Genomic DNA, 15,817 nt, shown 5'->3' with positions numbered 1-15,817 from the left:
GTGAAATTGTGCCCTCTTCCTTTCCGGTCCTGATGAAGGGTCTTGACCCAAAATATCAACTGTCTATTTCTCTCCATAGTTGCTGCCTGACTTGCTGAGTTCCTCCAGCATTTTGTGTGTGTTGCTCCGGATTCCATCATCTGCAGAATCTCTCGTCTCCTTATTGTAGTTTACTTTTTTTTTATAATTGTTCAAAGATAACTGTCTTAATTGATTCTTGGGACACAGCCTGCATTGATGCTGTCCCTAACTGAATCTGGCTTGCTGAGCCACTTGAGAGAGCAGTAGCTATGAATCTGGAGTCCCATTATAGACCCAGACTGAGTAAGGACAGCACGTTTCCTTCCCTGTCCCTGGTTGCTCACAGTCTGAGTTTGTCGTAAGATGAACAATTAAAATGACTCAAACACTGGTTTCAGTTCTTGTGCTGGGTTACCTGAGCACCAGGCAAGCATTCATTTTATTCTTCTTCCTTCAAAGCTGAGGAGGAGGAGGAGCCGGCCATACCTGCTCTTCACAAGAAGAAGAAAAAGAAGAAAACTCAGGAAGAAGGTATGGAAGTTCTTCCTTGCCAATTGTACTTTTTCCTCACATCTCCTGCTCAAGGCAACCAAGACGCACTGAGTCCTGGACTCTGCTGCCTACCAAGGCACTCGGATTAGTCGATGGCTTCTCAATCTGAGGATGCAAGCATCGTTTTCAACACCAGGCTGTGTTGCCCAGAGATGGTGGGACATTTAAGGGGCTTGCTGGGCAGCTTTGAAGGGTGTGTGTGTGTCACTACTTTGGTGTGACACCAGCTTCACACAGAAGGCCAAGCTAGCTTTATGGTATCAGACTTCCTCCCTTAAAGATATTAATAAGATGATGATGCAAAATCAGGTGGGATTGTGACTATGGAGGATGTAAAGAGGCTTCAAGGGAATATAGGCAAGCTGAGTGAAACAACATCCAAGTGCAATATAATATGGAAAAGTGTGAAGTAATCCTCTTGATGCATGGACCAGAAAAGTTTTTTTTTAAATGGTGACAGATTGATATTAAAAGGAACCTAAATATCCTTGTACACAAATCACTGTAAGCCAGCATATGGGTGCAGCGATCGATTAGAAAATCTGATCGTATGTTGATCTTTATTATGAGAGGACTTGAGTACAGGAGTAAAGATATATTACTGTAGTTACATAGGGCCTTGATCAGACTGCATCTGTTGTATACAGTTTTACCTCACTTAGCTTTTCAAAACAAAACATAGGAGATTGAGGGGTGACCTGATAGAGGTATATAATATCATGAGGGTGAAAGCCCATAGTCTTTTTCCCAGGGATTGGGTGCTAAAAACAAGAGGGCATAGGTTTAAGATCGGAGGTGAGAGATTTAAAAGGGACATCAGGGGCAGCTTCTTCATGCAAGGGGTGGTGCATATTTGGAATGAGCTGCCAGAAACAGTGGTTGAGGCAGGCACGTTAGCAACATTTAAAAGCCATCTAGATAAATACGTGGATAGGAGAGGTTTAGAGGGCCATGGGCCAAACGTGAACAGATGAGACTAATTCGCCAGGCAACACAGTCGGCATGGACGAGTTGGGCCGAAGGGCCTGTTTCCATGCTGTGTGACTCTGAGTCTTAAAAGCCATACAATCCAAAGAGGGAGTGCAACGAAGGTTCATCAGACTGGTTCCAGGGATGGGGCATTTGCTGTATGAGGAGGGATTGAGTAGACCAGCTCTCCATTTTCTGAAGAATAAAAGAACCCCTCATTGAAACCTACAAAATTCTTACAGACCGCAACAGGCTGGATGTGGATTAGTAGCAGTATCTGGGGGTGTTGATGAGAATGTGGAGAGAGTAAAAAGTGAGGTTAACGTAAGATTAACGCAAGTGGGTAGTTGGTGGTCAGCGTGGACTTGGTAGGCTGAAGAGCTTGTTTCCGTGCTGTATTGTTCTAACTTTGTGACATTTTGGGGGACATGTTTTTTAATTTATGGAACCTTCTCACCATATTGAATAGCAAACCACTCTCTGTGCACAGAAGTACATTGTATAAAAGATGCCCCGAATGCATTTTTGCCCAACCTTTCCCATTTATAAAATTTTGATTACTGAAATGTTTTCCTTTTGTTCATCAAGGAATGGCAGTATTAAAAATCATGTGTGGCACATGATTTGTATGTGCCACGGAAATATGTATCACGATCATGTGATACATGGTTGTATGCACATCCTGCCATAACTGTACCTCTCCCTTTGCAACAGACTTTTTGCTCCCAATTCCATTTAGCTGTCTACTGTCTTGCTGATTCAAGCCAGTAGGGGGTACTATAGAGCTTGGCTGGGATGACTTCATCCAGCTCGCACATTCACAATGCTTCACTGTTTGATAAAACTTTGCGCTACTGGTGTTATATTTACTTTCTGTCCTTCCAGACTGCGCTGCCAATGTAAGAGGCACTGTGAGCTAATGATATTTAGCTGGCATTATTTTGCTTGGGCATCAGTTCTTTTGTTCTGGTCTAATCTGATGCCAGTCTGCAGTCATGTCTGAATCCATCCTCCAGTGCGCTGTCAGTCATCGTTGCAAGCAATGGAAATGGTGGAATAGCCTAAGTGGTGCAGCAGGTAGTGCAGCTGCCTCACGGCTCCAGTCACCCAGGTTTGATCCTGATCTCCATGCAAAGTCTGTCTGGAGTTTGCACGTTCTCCCTGTGACGGTGAGGGGTTCCTCCCGAATCCCAAAAATGTGCTAGTTGGTAGGATAGTATACTCCTAGTGTAGGTGGGACTTAGAGTTAACGGGAAGGTGAGCAGGAATAGGTGACAGGGAACTAAGTGGGGGAATGGGACTGACTGGAGTGCTATGGAGAACCGGTGTAGACTTGATGGGCTGAATAGCCTCCGATGTCGTAAAATAGAAAAGAAATACTGGTGGGTAAATCTATTTTCAAGTATTTTCAGAAAGGCAGTGGGGGCAGCAAGTGTTCATCTAATAAAACTCGGGTTGATATAGTTCAACGTTTAACCCTTTCAAACAGTTTGATTGTTGTTTTACTAAATTTGGAGTAACAACGTTATAAAAGATCACACAGTACATTATCAACAGAATAAACAGGATTTCAAAATTTGATCTTTTTTCATTCTTGACTTAAAGCTTTTTATAGGTGAAAAGCAGTGTGTTCTAAATTCAGGGTTTGCATTTTCCTAAAAATGAAGTTCCCAAAAAATGGTGGGGTGACTTGTACACTAGTGTACAACAATCTTTATGGTAACTTTTCATTCCCGCAGTGTCCTTCATTGTCTCAGCATCTTCCAAAGTATCTTACAGCCAGTTTCAAGTATATCTACCGTTGTAATTTACACAGAGCAAGCTCACACACGCAGCACTGTGATGCATCACAATTCATTTTGTTAATTTGATGTCAATCTCTCTTTCAAAGGCCCTGTTATATTGCTATAAATAGGTAATGTATCAATTAAAGGCTCGTAATTAGAAATTACCACTTTTCACATTAATGGCTTTATCATGACACAGACGTACACGTGATCAGTAGTGGGCATGTCTAAAAAGATTTCTCGTACTTAGTCATATTTCTCACTACATAGGAGGAGGCTCTTTGGCCCGTTGAGTCTATGTTGGCTCTCGGGGCAATCCCATTTTCCATTTATGTAGGTAACTTGTTCTCTCTTATAAACCCTTTAACTGCACTCCAGTCATCCTACCACCCATCAACATTAGGGGCAACTTACAGCAGCCAATTAACCTACCAACCAGCGTAACATTGGGATGTGGGAGGAAACTCAAGCACCTGTGGGAAACCCGTATGGTCACAGAGTGTGCAAACTCCACGTGTGTGTGTGTGTGTACACCACACAGACACACACCCACACCCACCCTAAGTTCAGGATCAAACCTGGGCCCCCAGAGATGTAAGGCAGCAGCACTAACCGCTGCCACAATGCTGCTCTCGATCAAGAAAAATGCACCATTCCGTCTGGGTTCTTGTCCTTCCTGGTTTACTTAAGTGTGTCAAAGATGGATTGAAATACCCCATCATTGCAATGCCTCTTCATAATGCAAAAAAGATTTATGAGGATGTTACTGGGACTGGAGGATTTTAGTTATAAGGAGAGGCCAGCTAGGAATTTTTTCCCTGAAGTTTAGGAGGCTGAGGGGTGTCCTTATAGAGGTTTATAAACTCATAAGGAGCATAGATAAGGTGAATAACTGCAGACTTTTTCCCAGTGTAGGGGAGTTCAAAACTAGAGGGCATAAATTTGAAGTGAGAGGGGAAAGATTTATAAGAGACCTGAGGGCCAACTTTTTCACACAGAGGGTGGTGGGTAAATGGAGCAAGCTGCCAGAGGAAGTGGTGGAAGTGGATACAATTACAACATTTTAAAAAATTTGGACAAGTACGTGGATAGGAGAGGGTTAGAGGGATATCGGGCAAATGGGATTAGCTTAGATGGGAATCTTGGTCGGTATGGATAAGTTGGGCTGAAGGGCCTGTATCCTTGCTGTGTAGCTCTATGACAATACAATTTCATTTCTCCCTGTCACTTGTTCCACTTGTATCCACTCTTGAAGATTAGTCATTTCTTCTATGATGGTAGGTAAAAGTAGGAACAGACTAGAAACTTCTGTGAGCATAGAGATGGAGACTGATTTAGCAGGTGGAAATTAGATTGGGTCGCATTCATCATTTTGTTGTCATGAAACTCTTTGCTGCTTCCTCAGGAGAGAAAAAAGAATGGGAGGAACCTTTTGCTCCTCCGTCTCCGCAGAAGAAAAGAAAACTGGAAGAAAGTAAGTGAATAAGTCACTTTTCAGCTTGCTTTTCCTTGGCCTTGTCAGCACTGCTTTGTCCCTCGGCATTCGTTCAGAAGATGTGGGAGTCGTTGGCAAGTGCAGCCTTGTGTAAAAGCAAAAAAAAACTGCAGATGCTGGAAATCTGAAACAAAAGATGAAAGTACTGGAAATACTCAGTGGATCAGGCAGCAACTATGGAGAGGGAAACTGATTGATAAACTGTCGTAAGAATTGGGGAAAAAAACTAGTTTTAATTTCAAGGAGGAAGAGGGGTGGAGAGGACTAGAAGAATGTCTTTGGGTGGATACCAAGAAAGACTGAATGATAGTGCCAGCTAAGAGAGGAGGCTGAAGCCTTTTTAATCATGTAGGACTTGCCTGCAAGGTGTAAAGATGAATGAAAACAAAGAGGCGATGGAGTGTCGGGAGTAGTGCTGGAACTGTACGATGCATAACAGAGAAGCAAAACATTCCAGCTATCAAACGTTGGAAACAAAAACAGAATGCAGAAAATAACACAATTATTTCCCTGCCCAATTGTCCTTGAGCAACTTCCTAATACAATTCCAAGGAATGTTCAGAACCAACCATATTGGTATGGGTGTGGAGTTGTATAAGCTGGAACAGGCAAGAGCAACAGATTTTCTTTTCTAAAGTATATTGTTCAACAACAGTTTTTGTTCCATTTTTGTCATTACTTTTAATTCCAGATTTCTTTAATTAACTGACTATAATTTCCCTTGATGCCATGTTGGGATTTGAACCCTTGTCTTGATTACTGGTCCAGTGACGTAACCGCTATTTTAACCGTGCGTTTATGTCTAAGTGTATTGTTCTGCATCTGTGGATGATTGGGAGAGGGAAGGATGCAGAATGAATCTTCCTGTAAGAGAAATAGAATGGTACTGCACAGAATGAGACCATTCAGCCCATCAAATTTGGGTTATGGTGCACTTTTGGTTTTCTTTGCATAAGATTATAAGCACTCAGCTAATTTGCCAGAAAGAAATGGTCAAGATGGGGGTACCCTGGGAAAGAGGCGCTGGCTGTCTATCTATTCCTTTTAATATCTTATACTCCTCTATCATGTCTCCTCTCATCCTTCCCTCCAAAGCGTAAAGCCCTAGCTCCCTTACTCTCTCTTCATAATGCATACTCTCTAAACCAGGCAGCATCCTGGTAAATCTCCTCTGCACCCTTTGCAACGCTTCCACATCCTTCTTATATAAAAAAAAACACTGGTTGTAGGGAAAAGGCAGGTGCCATTTTGAAGGTAGGAAGGACTCAGAGGCTAGGGTGGAGGGAATGCATAGTGGAAGGGGCAGAAAGAACTAATACAAAGGGCTAGCCAGCTTAGATTGTCCACAGTCATCTTTAGTCACCAAACTCATTTATTTTTGTTCCTCGGAAGCGATTTTAGACGAGAGAGAGGACAAAGCAGCTGTGCTTCAGAAGAAAAACAAGAAAAAACTGGGAAAAGGTAATTAAATGCAACATCATACCCGCTCCAAGGCTGATGGATGCCTGATTCCCAACTACCAGTGCATCACAGGCAGGCACGGTAGCATAGTGGTTAGCATAATGCTTTACAGCGCCAGCAACCTGGGTTCAAATCCGGCCACTGTCTGTAAGGAGTTTGTACATTCTCCCCATGACTGCGTGGGTTTCCTCCGGGTGCTCCAGCTTCCTCCCACATTCCAAAGACATACAGGTTAGGAAGTTATGGGCATGCTATGTTGGCGCTGGAAGCGTGGCGACACTTGCGGGCTGCCCCCCAAAAATCACTACGCGAAATATGTACTTCACTGTGTTTCGATGTACATGTGACTAATAAAGATCTTATCAGCCTTCCACATCAGGAGGATGTTGCTGAAAAAGTTAATTGATTGGATGTAGCTATACTGTTATATACGGTTTCTCATATAAGTAGGCTTGTATCTGGCATGCACTGCTTGTAGGGTTAGTAACTGCCACATTACTCTAATTTTGTGATGTCTAGATGTTACAATTCGCATATTAACGAAAGGCTTGCTTTTATACATTGGTTTTCCAACCTCAGGAGCTCCCAGTTGTTGTACTGCAAGTGAATGAGTTTGAAGTGTAGTTTGAATAAGTTTGAAGGCCTTGATCTGGACAACTAATTGTTGAATAACGTTACTAAGCCCCTTGGTTCTCCTCCTAAAGCTGTTTCAAATGAGGAAAGAGAAGAAGAGAAAGAGGGTGCTGCCCCTCCACCAAAGAAGAAGAAAAAACATCAGGAGAAAGGTGAGTAGATGAGGCCATACAAAAGATCCCTACCATTCATTCATATCTCGAGCCAGGGGTCTGTCAGCTACTGAGACCCAGAGTCTTACTTGTGTAGCCAAGATGATCAAAGTACAGCAACTGACTCAATTAGCCAATGTGATCAGTAGAATTCTGTTATAGACATCATGCTTGCCACTAAATCAGAAGGGTCTTAGACTCGAACCCCTTTGAACTGGCATGTATTCTCCCCCATGTAGCGTAATTGTAATGTATTGTGATAGCTCTGTTGCCCCAATATCTTGTTAAAGTCATATTCCAGGCAGATGGACACTTTGGTGTGAGCCTTGGGATTATGGCATTTGTGGAGCTGTACAGCACAAACTGAGGTGGTTTGTCTCATGTGTAGTGTTCCATTTCAAAAAGAGCAGCCCAGTAAACCCACTCCCCCATTCAATTTTTCCCCTCCAACTATTTATTCAATTCTCTCTTGAAAGCTGCCATTGAATCTTCCATCCTCCTATCAAGCAATGTTTTCCAAATCACTGCCACTCTTTGTATCCCGTTTTTATTCTTTTGTCAAATACCTTTAATTTGTGCATTTCAACCCTTAATATGAACTGGCTCAATCTAAGCCTCCCATGATATTTAAACACCACCTGGCTTTTCTTGCTCCGAAGGGAACACATCCAATCTATTCCTAAAGCAGTAAAACCTGGAACTATTTTATTGGATCTTTTCTGTGCCTTCTGAAGCCTAATGTCTTTCCTCAAGGTTTATGTCTTCTCAACTTGAAGATAATGGTTTAGCAGAGAAGGATTAAGCTGCACCTCATTTGACTGACTGGGGTCCCAGTATGAACACCCAGTTTGAGTAATGTCACTAATCCTGTAGGTTCTTTTCCTCAAGCTGTTTTAAATGAGGAAAAAGAAGGGAAAGAGGAAGCTGCCCCTCAGCCAAAGAAGAAAAAGAAGAAAAATCAGGAGAATGGTGAGTGAATGAAGCCTTTCAAAAAACGGTCAAGTTAGAGAGACTAGTATTCAGTGGCCTGATCTGGAAAGGAGTTAAAATTCCACTATTCCACTATGAAAATCAAAAAAGCTGCAGATGTGAAATAAAACAGAAAATGCTCAGCAGGTTAGTCAGTATCTGTGGAAAATTAAAACAAAGTTAACATTCCAGGTTGAAAATCCTTCAACAGAAATGAGAAAGAAATAAAGGTAGTTTTAAGTTGCAGATAAGATAGTGGGAGGCATGGATAGGACAGGGAATATCTGTGATGGGGTGAGGCCAGGATTGCCGTGAGGATGTTATCCTTTCGTTGGGTTAAGGGGGGCAGTTAGAAGGTGATTATGCTTCTTGGTTTGTGATGTATGTCAAATTCAATCAAGGCAGCTGGAGAATTCAAATTCAAGTTCCATAAAAAAATCTGACGTACAAGTTGCACCTATGTATAAGTCACTTCTCCCATTTGGGATCTTCAGTTTTATTGAAAGTACCTTTTCTTGTATGCATCTTTTTCCAAACTGTTCTCTCTGAATGTGATTGAGAGCTGCTCACTTTGCAAACAGTATACGAAAGGCACTGTGAGAAAGCGATTGCCCAGCTTGTTCCCTTATCTGCTGACCATGGTCATCAACAGAGCAGGGAGCTGAGCAGAAGTGGAGATAACAGTCCAGTATGTGGGTGCGGTAGCAGGAGGGGAGTGTCCATTTCAGCAGTGGGAGTGACAGGGCAGTCCAATTGCAAGGCAACATTGCATGGCTGAATGTGACCCCAGCTGATATGCTGGCCCACAGCTTGGAAGGACTCCTGTAAATACACATTCAGTGTACAAATTGTTCTGCCATACTTCTGCCCGCTACTCCCAACTTCTCATCTTCAATATCATGAGAAATGTAATGAGGTAATTCAGTCTGTGCTAACTCTTGGATCAATGCCAATTCCCCTGCTTATTTCCCAGTGATTTATTCTCTCTCGCCTGCCCAGCAATTCCACCCTGGTTCTCCTACCAACCACATACACGGAGGGTAATTCACAATGGACAATTAACTACCAACCCACACGACAAACTGGAGCACTCGGGGAAACCACGCGGTCGCAGGAAAACTGTGGAAGCTCCACACAGCTGGTACCTAGGTTACTGGAAGCAGGAGAGCCACTGTGCCACCCTCCCTTTGGTTTTTTATATATAAAAAATTTTTAGAAAATTTAAGAAAATGTAAATTTAAAAAAAACCCATCACCCACCAGCTCTTGCTCTAACCCCCCACCATTTTAATACTGGTTATCTCACCTCTTTCTTTCCAGCCCTGACGAAGGGTCTCAGCCCGAAATGTCAACTGTCCATTTCCCTCAGATGCTGCCTGACCTGCTGAGTTCCTCAGGCGCCTTTGCATGTTACTTAGAAAAGTAACCTAGATCCACAGTAATAAATCTGGAATTAAAAGTGGTCACTGTGTAGCTACTGGATTGTTATAAAAAATCCCATCCGGTTCATTAATGCTGTCTCGGGGAGTGAAATCTGCTGTCCGTACCCGGTTTGGTCCATTTCAGAAGGCAATTAAGAGTCCGCCACATTTGTGGACTCCAGGTTTTCAATTGCCTTCTGAAATGGCCGAATCTTGCCCTCGGCAGGGTGATTTTGTTTTTTCACACCTCATCAACGAATCATAAACAAAGAATTGGACACTGAGGAAGGAGAGAAAATAATCAGAGAAATTTAACTTGGGCTTTCATCATGTGATGGAATCCTATCTGTGCTTCTTGTCTGGCCACTAAACGCTGTTTGTAGCCCTGTTAGTTTTAAATGAAGAGGAGGGGAAGAAATTTAGCTTGCTGTTGAACAGAAAGAATAGTAATAAAGAAAGTGAGTTAATAATTTTTTAAATTGTAATTGTTTTGCTATCTCTCTATAATCTGTTATGTGGCCAAGTAGTCTAGCAGCTGTGCGGATGTAATGCCCCTCTCTGCCGGTCACTGAGCTTACAATCTGGTTATTCAGTAACGGCTATTGTCATTGAAGTGTTTGTTTTCCCTCTCTGGAAAAGTTGCTTTAAACGGGAAAAGAGAAGAGGAAAAAGTGCATGCTGAGCCTCTAAAGATGGAAAAGAAAAAACATCAAAGTAAAAGTATGTAGAATAAAATTTGAAATGGTCTAGAAATTTGGACAAGTAGTTTTGTTTTGGTTTGAATACTATGTAAATGAAAGTCAGTTGTTGCAAGAGTGGAATGTGATTACGATCATGCTGTAACCTGCTATAAATTTGGGGAAACTCTAGTTACAAATTATTCTTGCACCAGAGACCAGTTTTCACCATCCTTGTGGCAGAATTTCCGGAGCAGTGTTCCTTTACAGCGTTTGCAGAGAAATGTAGCCAAGCAGTTCTCTGTTGCTCTGCCATTGGCCATGGTCAGAACAATAATGTTTACGTAGTGCTGCTTGATCTGCAGTTGCACAGCTTAAAGGAGGTCATCCTGTGGAGGTTGCAGCCTGGTGTTGGGAGCCCTTCAAGCCAGTTGCACCCATTTTTCCTGTGTGGGGGGGTGTGAGGATTCCAACCCAGCTCATGACATCATGACTCTCGGGCAACCCTGTTTCCCCCTCTCCCTACCTCCATTACTGGCCTTAGTCTCTCTTCCACCCGCCCCCACCCCCCCCACCCCAACCCTCAGGACACTGGTCTTCCTAGGGGCTGATTCTTCACCTAGATTCATCCCACATTCTGATCCACAGTTCTTGTGAACCCCAAATTCATACCCAATTTGCTTCTCCCACCACCCCCCCCACCCCCCCAAAATGGCCCTGATTCAATGCTCCAATTCATGGCTCGATAAGTCCATCGCGCTTTGCTAGCCACCAGGCCTCTTCCTCCCACCACTTGGTCCTGCGATTTTCTTTTACACACACTGCCATGGTGCGGAGCACAGAGAGAAGTATGTAAGGGCTATCCGGCGCCATCTGACACCTTGGCCACCACTGAATTTTAAAGTGACGGCCCCACAATAGTTGTTGCTGCTGCACCACTCAGCGATGGATAATGCACCCCGCGAATTTCTCGGCACGTTTCCCATCCCTCTCCAGTGCCACACATGGGGTCAAGGCACAGAAGGAGGCCATTCAACCCCTCATTTCTCTGTCAGCTCTTCAACAGAGCTATCCAATTAATCCCACTATGTCCCTGCTGTCCTCCCATTATTTTTCCTTTTCAGTGTTTAATTTTTGTTTTTAATGTTACTTAAAAACAATCTACTTCCACCAATCCTCCAGGCAGCATGTCTCACCCTGCTACACAAATCATTTCTCTCAGGTTACATTGAGGTTTTCAGCTGGTTTTGATGAATGTCTGAGGTGAGCGTGCACATACTCCTCCTGCCTTTCCTGCTTTCTCCCTCTCTGCCTTGGGTCATGAGGACTGAGTCTTTGCATCACTTCCATTGTTCAGGTTGAATTTCCTTCACAGTGCATTCCCTCTGCGCACAGACCACGTCAAATGAAGTAGAAGCACTGAGGGTTAAATCAGAAATTGCTTGGATTTCCTTGAGTCTGGAAAGTAATCCTGTCACCATTCAAATTCAAGAAGGGTTTAGTGAAACTATTTCGGTGTTGGGGCAGTTCAAGGGGTCCTGGCATTTAACCTGTTTCATTCTCGCCGCAGCTTCCTGGTGTCTCTACCTGCAGAACATTGGATTCCAGGAAAAAAAATCAAAGATAAAGGCAGCCATTGGCAATTTTCTAAATGAAAGGTCAATTAGCTACAAGGAGATCGTACTCCATCCTTCCAGGTGAGTGCTGGGATTTGTCTGTCAGTGGGCTGCTACCAAATGAAGTGGTTTAGCAGTTAAATTTAAGTGAATTTTTCCCCATGAGCCTTTTAACTGCTTTTTATTTAGCTGGGATTTGAATGCAAATTTGTAAATAAAGATTGCAGAAGAACCAAACTAGGCACAGCATGGAGAGAGTTTAGTAAATCTCCCTAATAATTAACACTGTCTCCCACCACCTGTTCTGCCTGCCTAATTGCCCCCAAATTAGTATTGCAAGACATGAGTTAAACCCGAATCCACAGTTTCATTATGAGACCATCCCCCCAACCCCACACCGCACAGGAAGTTTCCAACCTCAGTTGGTAATTGGTTTATTATTGTCACGTGTACCAGTGAAAAAGTTTGTTTTGCATGCCATCCATACAGATAATTTCACATCAGTACATCGAGGTCGTACAAAGGAAAATCAATAACAATGCAGATTTGCAGTGTTATAGTTACAGAGAAAGTGCAGGCAGACAATAAAGTGCAAGGCCATCACAAGGTAGATTGTGAGGTCAAGAGTCCATCTTATCATACAAGAGTCTTATAACAGCAGGATAGAAGCTCTCCTTGAGCCTGATGGTACGTGCTTTCAGGATTTTGTATCTCTGGCCCGATGGGAGGGGGGAGAAGAGAGAATGTCCAGGACGGGAAGGGTCTTTGATTATGTTGGCTGCTTTTCCGAGACAGCGAGAAGTGTAGACAGAGTCCGTGGAGGGGAGGCTGGTTTTTGTGATGCCTGAGCTGTGTCCACAACTCTCTGCAATTTCTTGCAGTCTCAGGCAGAGCAGTTGCCATATCAAGCCATGATGCATCAGGATAGGATGCTTTTTATGGTGCATCTGTAAAATTTTGGTGAGTTTGGAGACACAAGACTGAGTTTCACCAGTAGAGCCAAATTGGTGTACACACTGTGCAAATTACTGGGCAGCTTTCTGGTGGTGTTCCACAGGAGTAAGGTAGCAGAGCATTTAATCTCCTGGGCTGGTATTCTAGATGATTTGGATCTCACCACAGCTAGCAAATTAAATAAGTACTGGAATACCACTAATGATGATGAAAATACTGTTAAGAGCACATCTGGGTCACAGCATTTCTTTAGGGAAGGAAATATGGCCTGTGCATGATCCTAGACACACAACATCTTCTCAAACATCCTCAGCAATGGAGAAGTGGCGTATTTGTTCCAATTCTGGTTGCCACAGTGTAGAAAGGATGTTGAAGACCCTAGACGGTGCAGAAAAGCTTTGCTGGATTAATTCCAAGGACCGAGTTCAACTGGAGAAAGCTGGTTCATTTCCCTCGAACAAAGAGGTTTGAGAATGGGATTAGATAAAAGGTGTACATGGTCATGACTGATAAGAAATAGGGTAAATAATTAAGATGCTGTGGTGGTGCCACAGATGAATTACTGGACTGTTAACCCAGAGACTCAAATCCCACCATAGCAGCTGAAGAACTTAAAATCACAGTAATTTAAGATTTAAAAACAACGACCACAAAACTATGGATTTGTCATTAAAAACACTTCCGGTTCACTCATCCCCCTTCATGGGAAGACCTGTTATTCTTTATGTTCTATATGTGACTCCCAGATCCACAGCTAGGTGGTTGATTCTTAAATGTACTCTGCTAAGGGGCAGTAAGAGATATGGGATAACTGCTGTCCTTGTCAGCAATGCCCAGATTCTGAAAAGTGAATTAGTAGGTTGTTCAAGAACTAGAATACACAGTTTAAAAGTGTGGGCAAAACTTACAGACAGATGTGAAATTTTTTATTTACATAATGTGGTGGTGATGTGAGGAGTAAACGGGAATTGGATAGGCATGAGGGAAATTAATTTGAACAAGCAGGGAATTGGGACTGACTGGAGAATTCTACAAGGAGATAGCACTGACCCAATGGGCCAAATAGCCAAATTTTACTGATTTTATGAAACGGTCCAGGAAGCCAAAGGTAACTGTTGGCCTAAAGTAATTAATCTGCGGAACAGCTAGCTAGAACAAGTCAAGGACAGTAGGCGAGTAGACGAAACAAATATCTTAGTTCTCGCCAGGTGGTGGAAGAAATAGAGGCTGTCGTTTTCTACGTTAACTCTTGTTGGATTGAAGTAATCGAAAGTGGACATAACAAAGGCCCCACTGATAATCTGCTAAATCAGAGATTATTTCCAAATAGGAAGTTAATTGTAGGATGCTCTTTGATAAGGCGGAAGAATCAACGTGGGCTAATAAGAAGAGTAGTCTGTGTCCGTGAACTGAAATAATCTGAGCCCAGTGTCTGACTTGAACTGACTGTGACTGGTTTGAAATGACCTGATTCAGCCAAAAGCAAAGGAATGACATCAGAGGCATATCATTATTTGGGAGAAGAGCAATGAGGTAATGCTACCTGCAGCCTTGGCCCAGAGCCAATGAACGGTGGACAGAGGAGAGCCCAGTAAATTAGAACCAACAGAATCGAAATGTAACAGTGCAGTACTGATAAGGACAAAGAATAATAATGAAGGACTTCAGAGAGAGAGCAGCGAGAACTCCGGGGAGACCAGTTATCACAAGGAAGATCTCCATGCCTGGGGCAGGAGGTAGTAGTTTGAGTGAGTACTGATCCAAAAGGAACAGCATTCAGGAATTATTGACCCAGGGTCAACATAACTTGCGTGGATATTTGCATTGAGACAATAAAATTGATAAAGTGAAGTCGTAAGTTTGAATTAATTAGGATTTATGTGGTCATTTACCTAACCTAAGTTAGTTGACAAGGTAAGAATCAACACAACTAGGGCAATAAATATTGGCCTTGCCACTTGACACTCAAATCCTGTGAATGAATTATTTAAAAATCATAGCCTTCCCTGAGCCTGATTTTGCATATAATGAGGATTTATGAACTATCCCAGAAGGATAGCTTGCATTTATATTGAAGTTGAAGAAATAAGAAATTTTCTTTGCATTGTTTTACCTCACTCCCTGGAGTATTTACAAATTGATTGGATTGAAAATTGGTTGACAAACAAAATGGTGGGGAATAAATGGGACTTTGAGTAGCAGGTGACTGGTGGGTACACGAGGATTAGTGCTTGGGTCGGACTATGTATCAATGATTTGAGTAGGGAACAGTATGTAATATTTCTGAGTCTGCCAACAACACAAAAGTGGGTGGGATTGTTAGTTGTGAGTTCAACACTGAGGCTGTGAGGCAATTTGGACAAGTTGAGTGAGTGGGCAAACATGTGGCAGATGCAGTATAAAGTGGATAAATGTGAAGTTATCCACTTTGGTTGGAAAACCAAAAAGGAAAAGTATTATTTGAATGTCAAAAGATAGGGAATTGTTGTGCAAAGGAACTTGGGTTCTTTGTACACCAGTCACTGAAAGCAAGCATGTAGGTGCAGAGAGCAGTTAAGAAGGCAAGTGGTATATTGGCCTTATTGCAAGAGCTTTCATGTACAGGATCAGTGATGTTACTATTGTACAAGACCTTGGCGGGTATTGTGTGCAGTTTTGATATCTTTGCCCAAGGGATGATGTACTTTCCCCATAGGGAGTGTAGTGAGGGTTTACCAGATGGACTTCTGGGATGACAGGAACGTTTTATGACGAGTGATCGACTGACTAGGCCTTTGTTCACTCGAGTTTAGAATGAGAGTGGAGCTCATTAAAACATACAAAACTCTGACAGGGCTTGACAGAATAGATACGGGGAGGATGCTTCCCTGGTGGGGTTGTTTCGAATAAGAGAGTCAGAGTCTCAAGGTACTGGGGTAAGACGTTTAAGATTGAGGTGAGGAAAAATTTCTTCACTCAGTGAGGGCCCAGTCACTGAATACATTTAGGAAAGGAGTATATAGATTCCTAGATGCAAGGCATAATGGTATTGAGACAGAGGATTAGCCATGGTTGTTTGAAGAAGATATTTGGCACGCTGGCCTTCAGTCAGGACATTGAGTATAGGAGTTG

At 42.8% G+C, this 15,817-nt stretch overlaps 1 protein-coding gene across 12 annotated transcripts in view; it reads left to right on the top strand.

Annotated features, from left to right (window-relative positions):
* LOC127586470 (uncharacterized) overlaps positions 1-15,817 on the top strand; it is a 76,102-nt gene that overhangs the window by 46,036 nt on the left and 14,249 nt on the right. For 5 of the 12 annotated variants that reach the window (XM_052044468.1, XM_052044465.1, XM_052044464.1 and 2 more), the window contains 7 exons: positions 481-552; positions 4,735-4,803; positions 6,217-6,285; positions 6,990-7,070; positions 7,944-8,039; positions 10,099-10,179; positions 11,707-11,833. In XM_052044468.1, coding sequence (XP_051900428.1) covers positions 481-552; positions 4,735-4,803; positions 6,217-6,285; positions 6,990-7,070; positions 7,944-8,039; positions 10,099-10,179; positions 11,707-11,833 — 595 coding nt within the window. The remainder of the gene's footprint in view (positions 1-480; positions 553-4,734; positions 4,804-6,216; positions 6,286-6,989; positions 7,071-7,943; positions 8,040-10,098; positions 10,180-11,706; positions 11,834-15,817) is intronic. The other 7 variants (XM_052044473.1, XM_052044466.1, XM_052044463.1 and 4 more) reach the window with 6 other exon arrangements.

The sequence above is a fragment of the Pristis pectinata genome, chromosome 37 (assembly GCF_009764475.1).
Source record: "Pristis pectinata isolate sPriPec2 chromosome 37, sPriPec2.1.pri, whole genome shotgun sequence".
In the NCBI taxonomy this organism is placed as follows: Eukaryota; Metazoa; Chordata; class Chondrichthyes; order Rhinopristiformes; family Pristidae; genus Pristis; species Pristis pectinata.
Note: the sequence above shows the minus strand (reverse complement) of the source record. Positions and strands in the feature narration are given on the sequence as shown.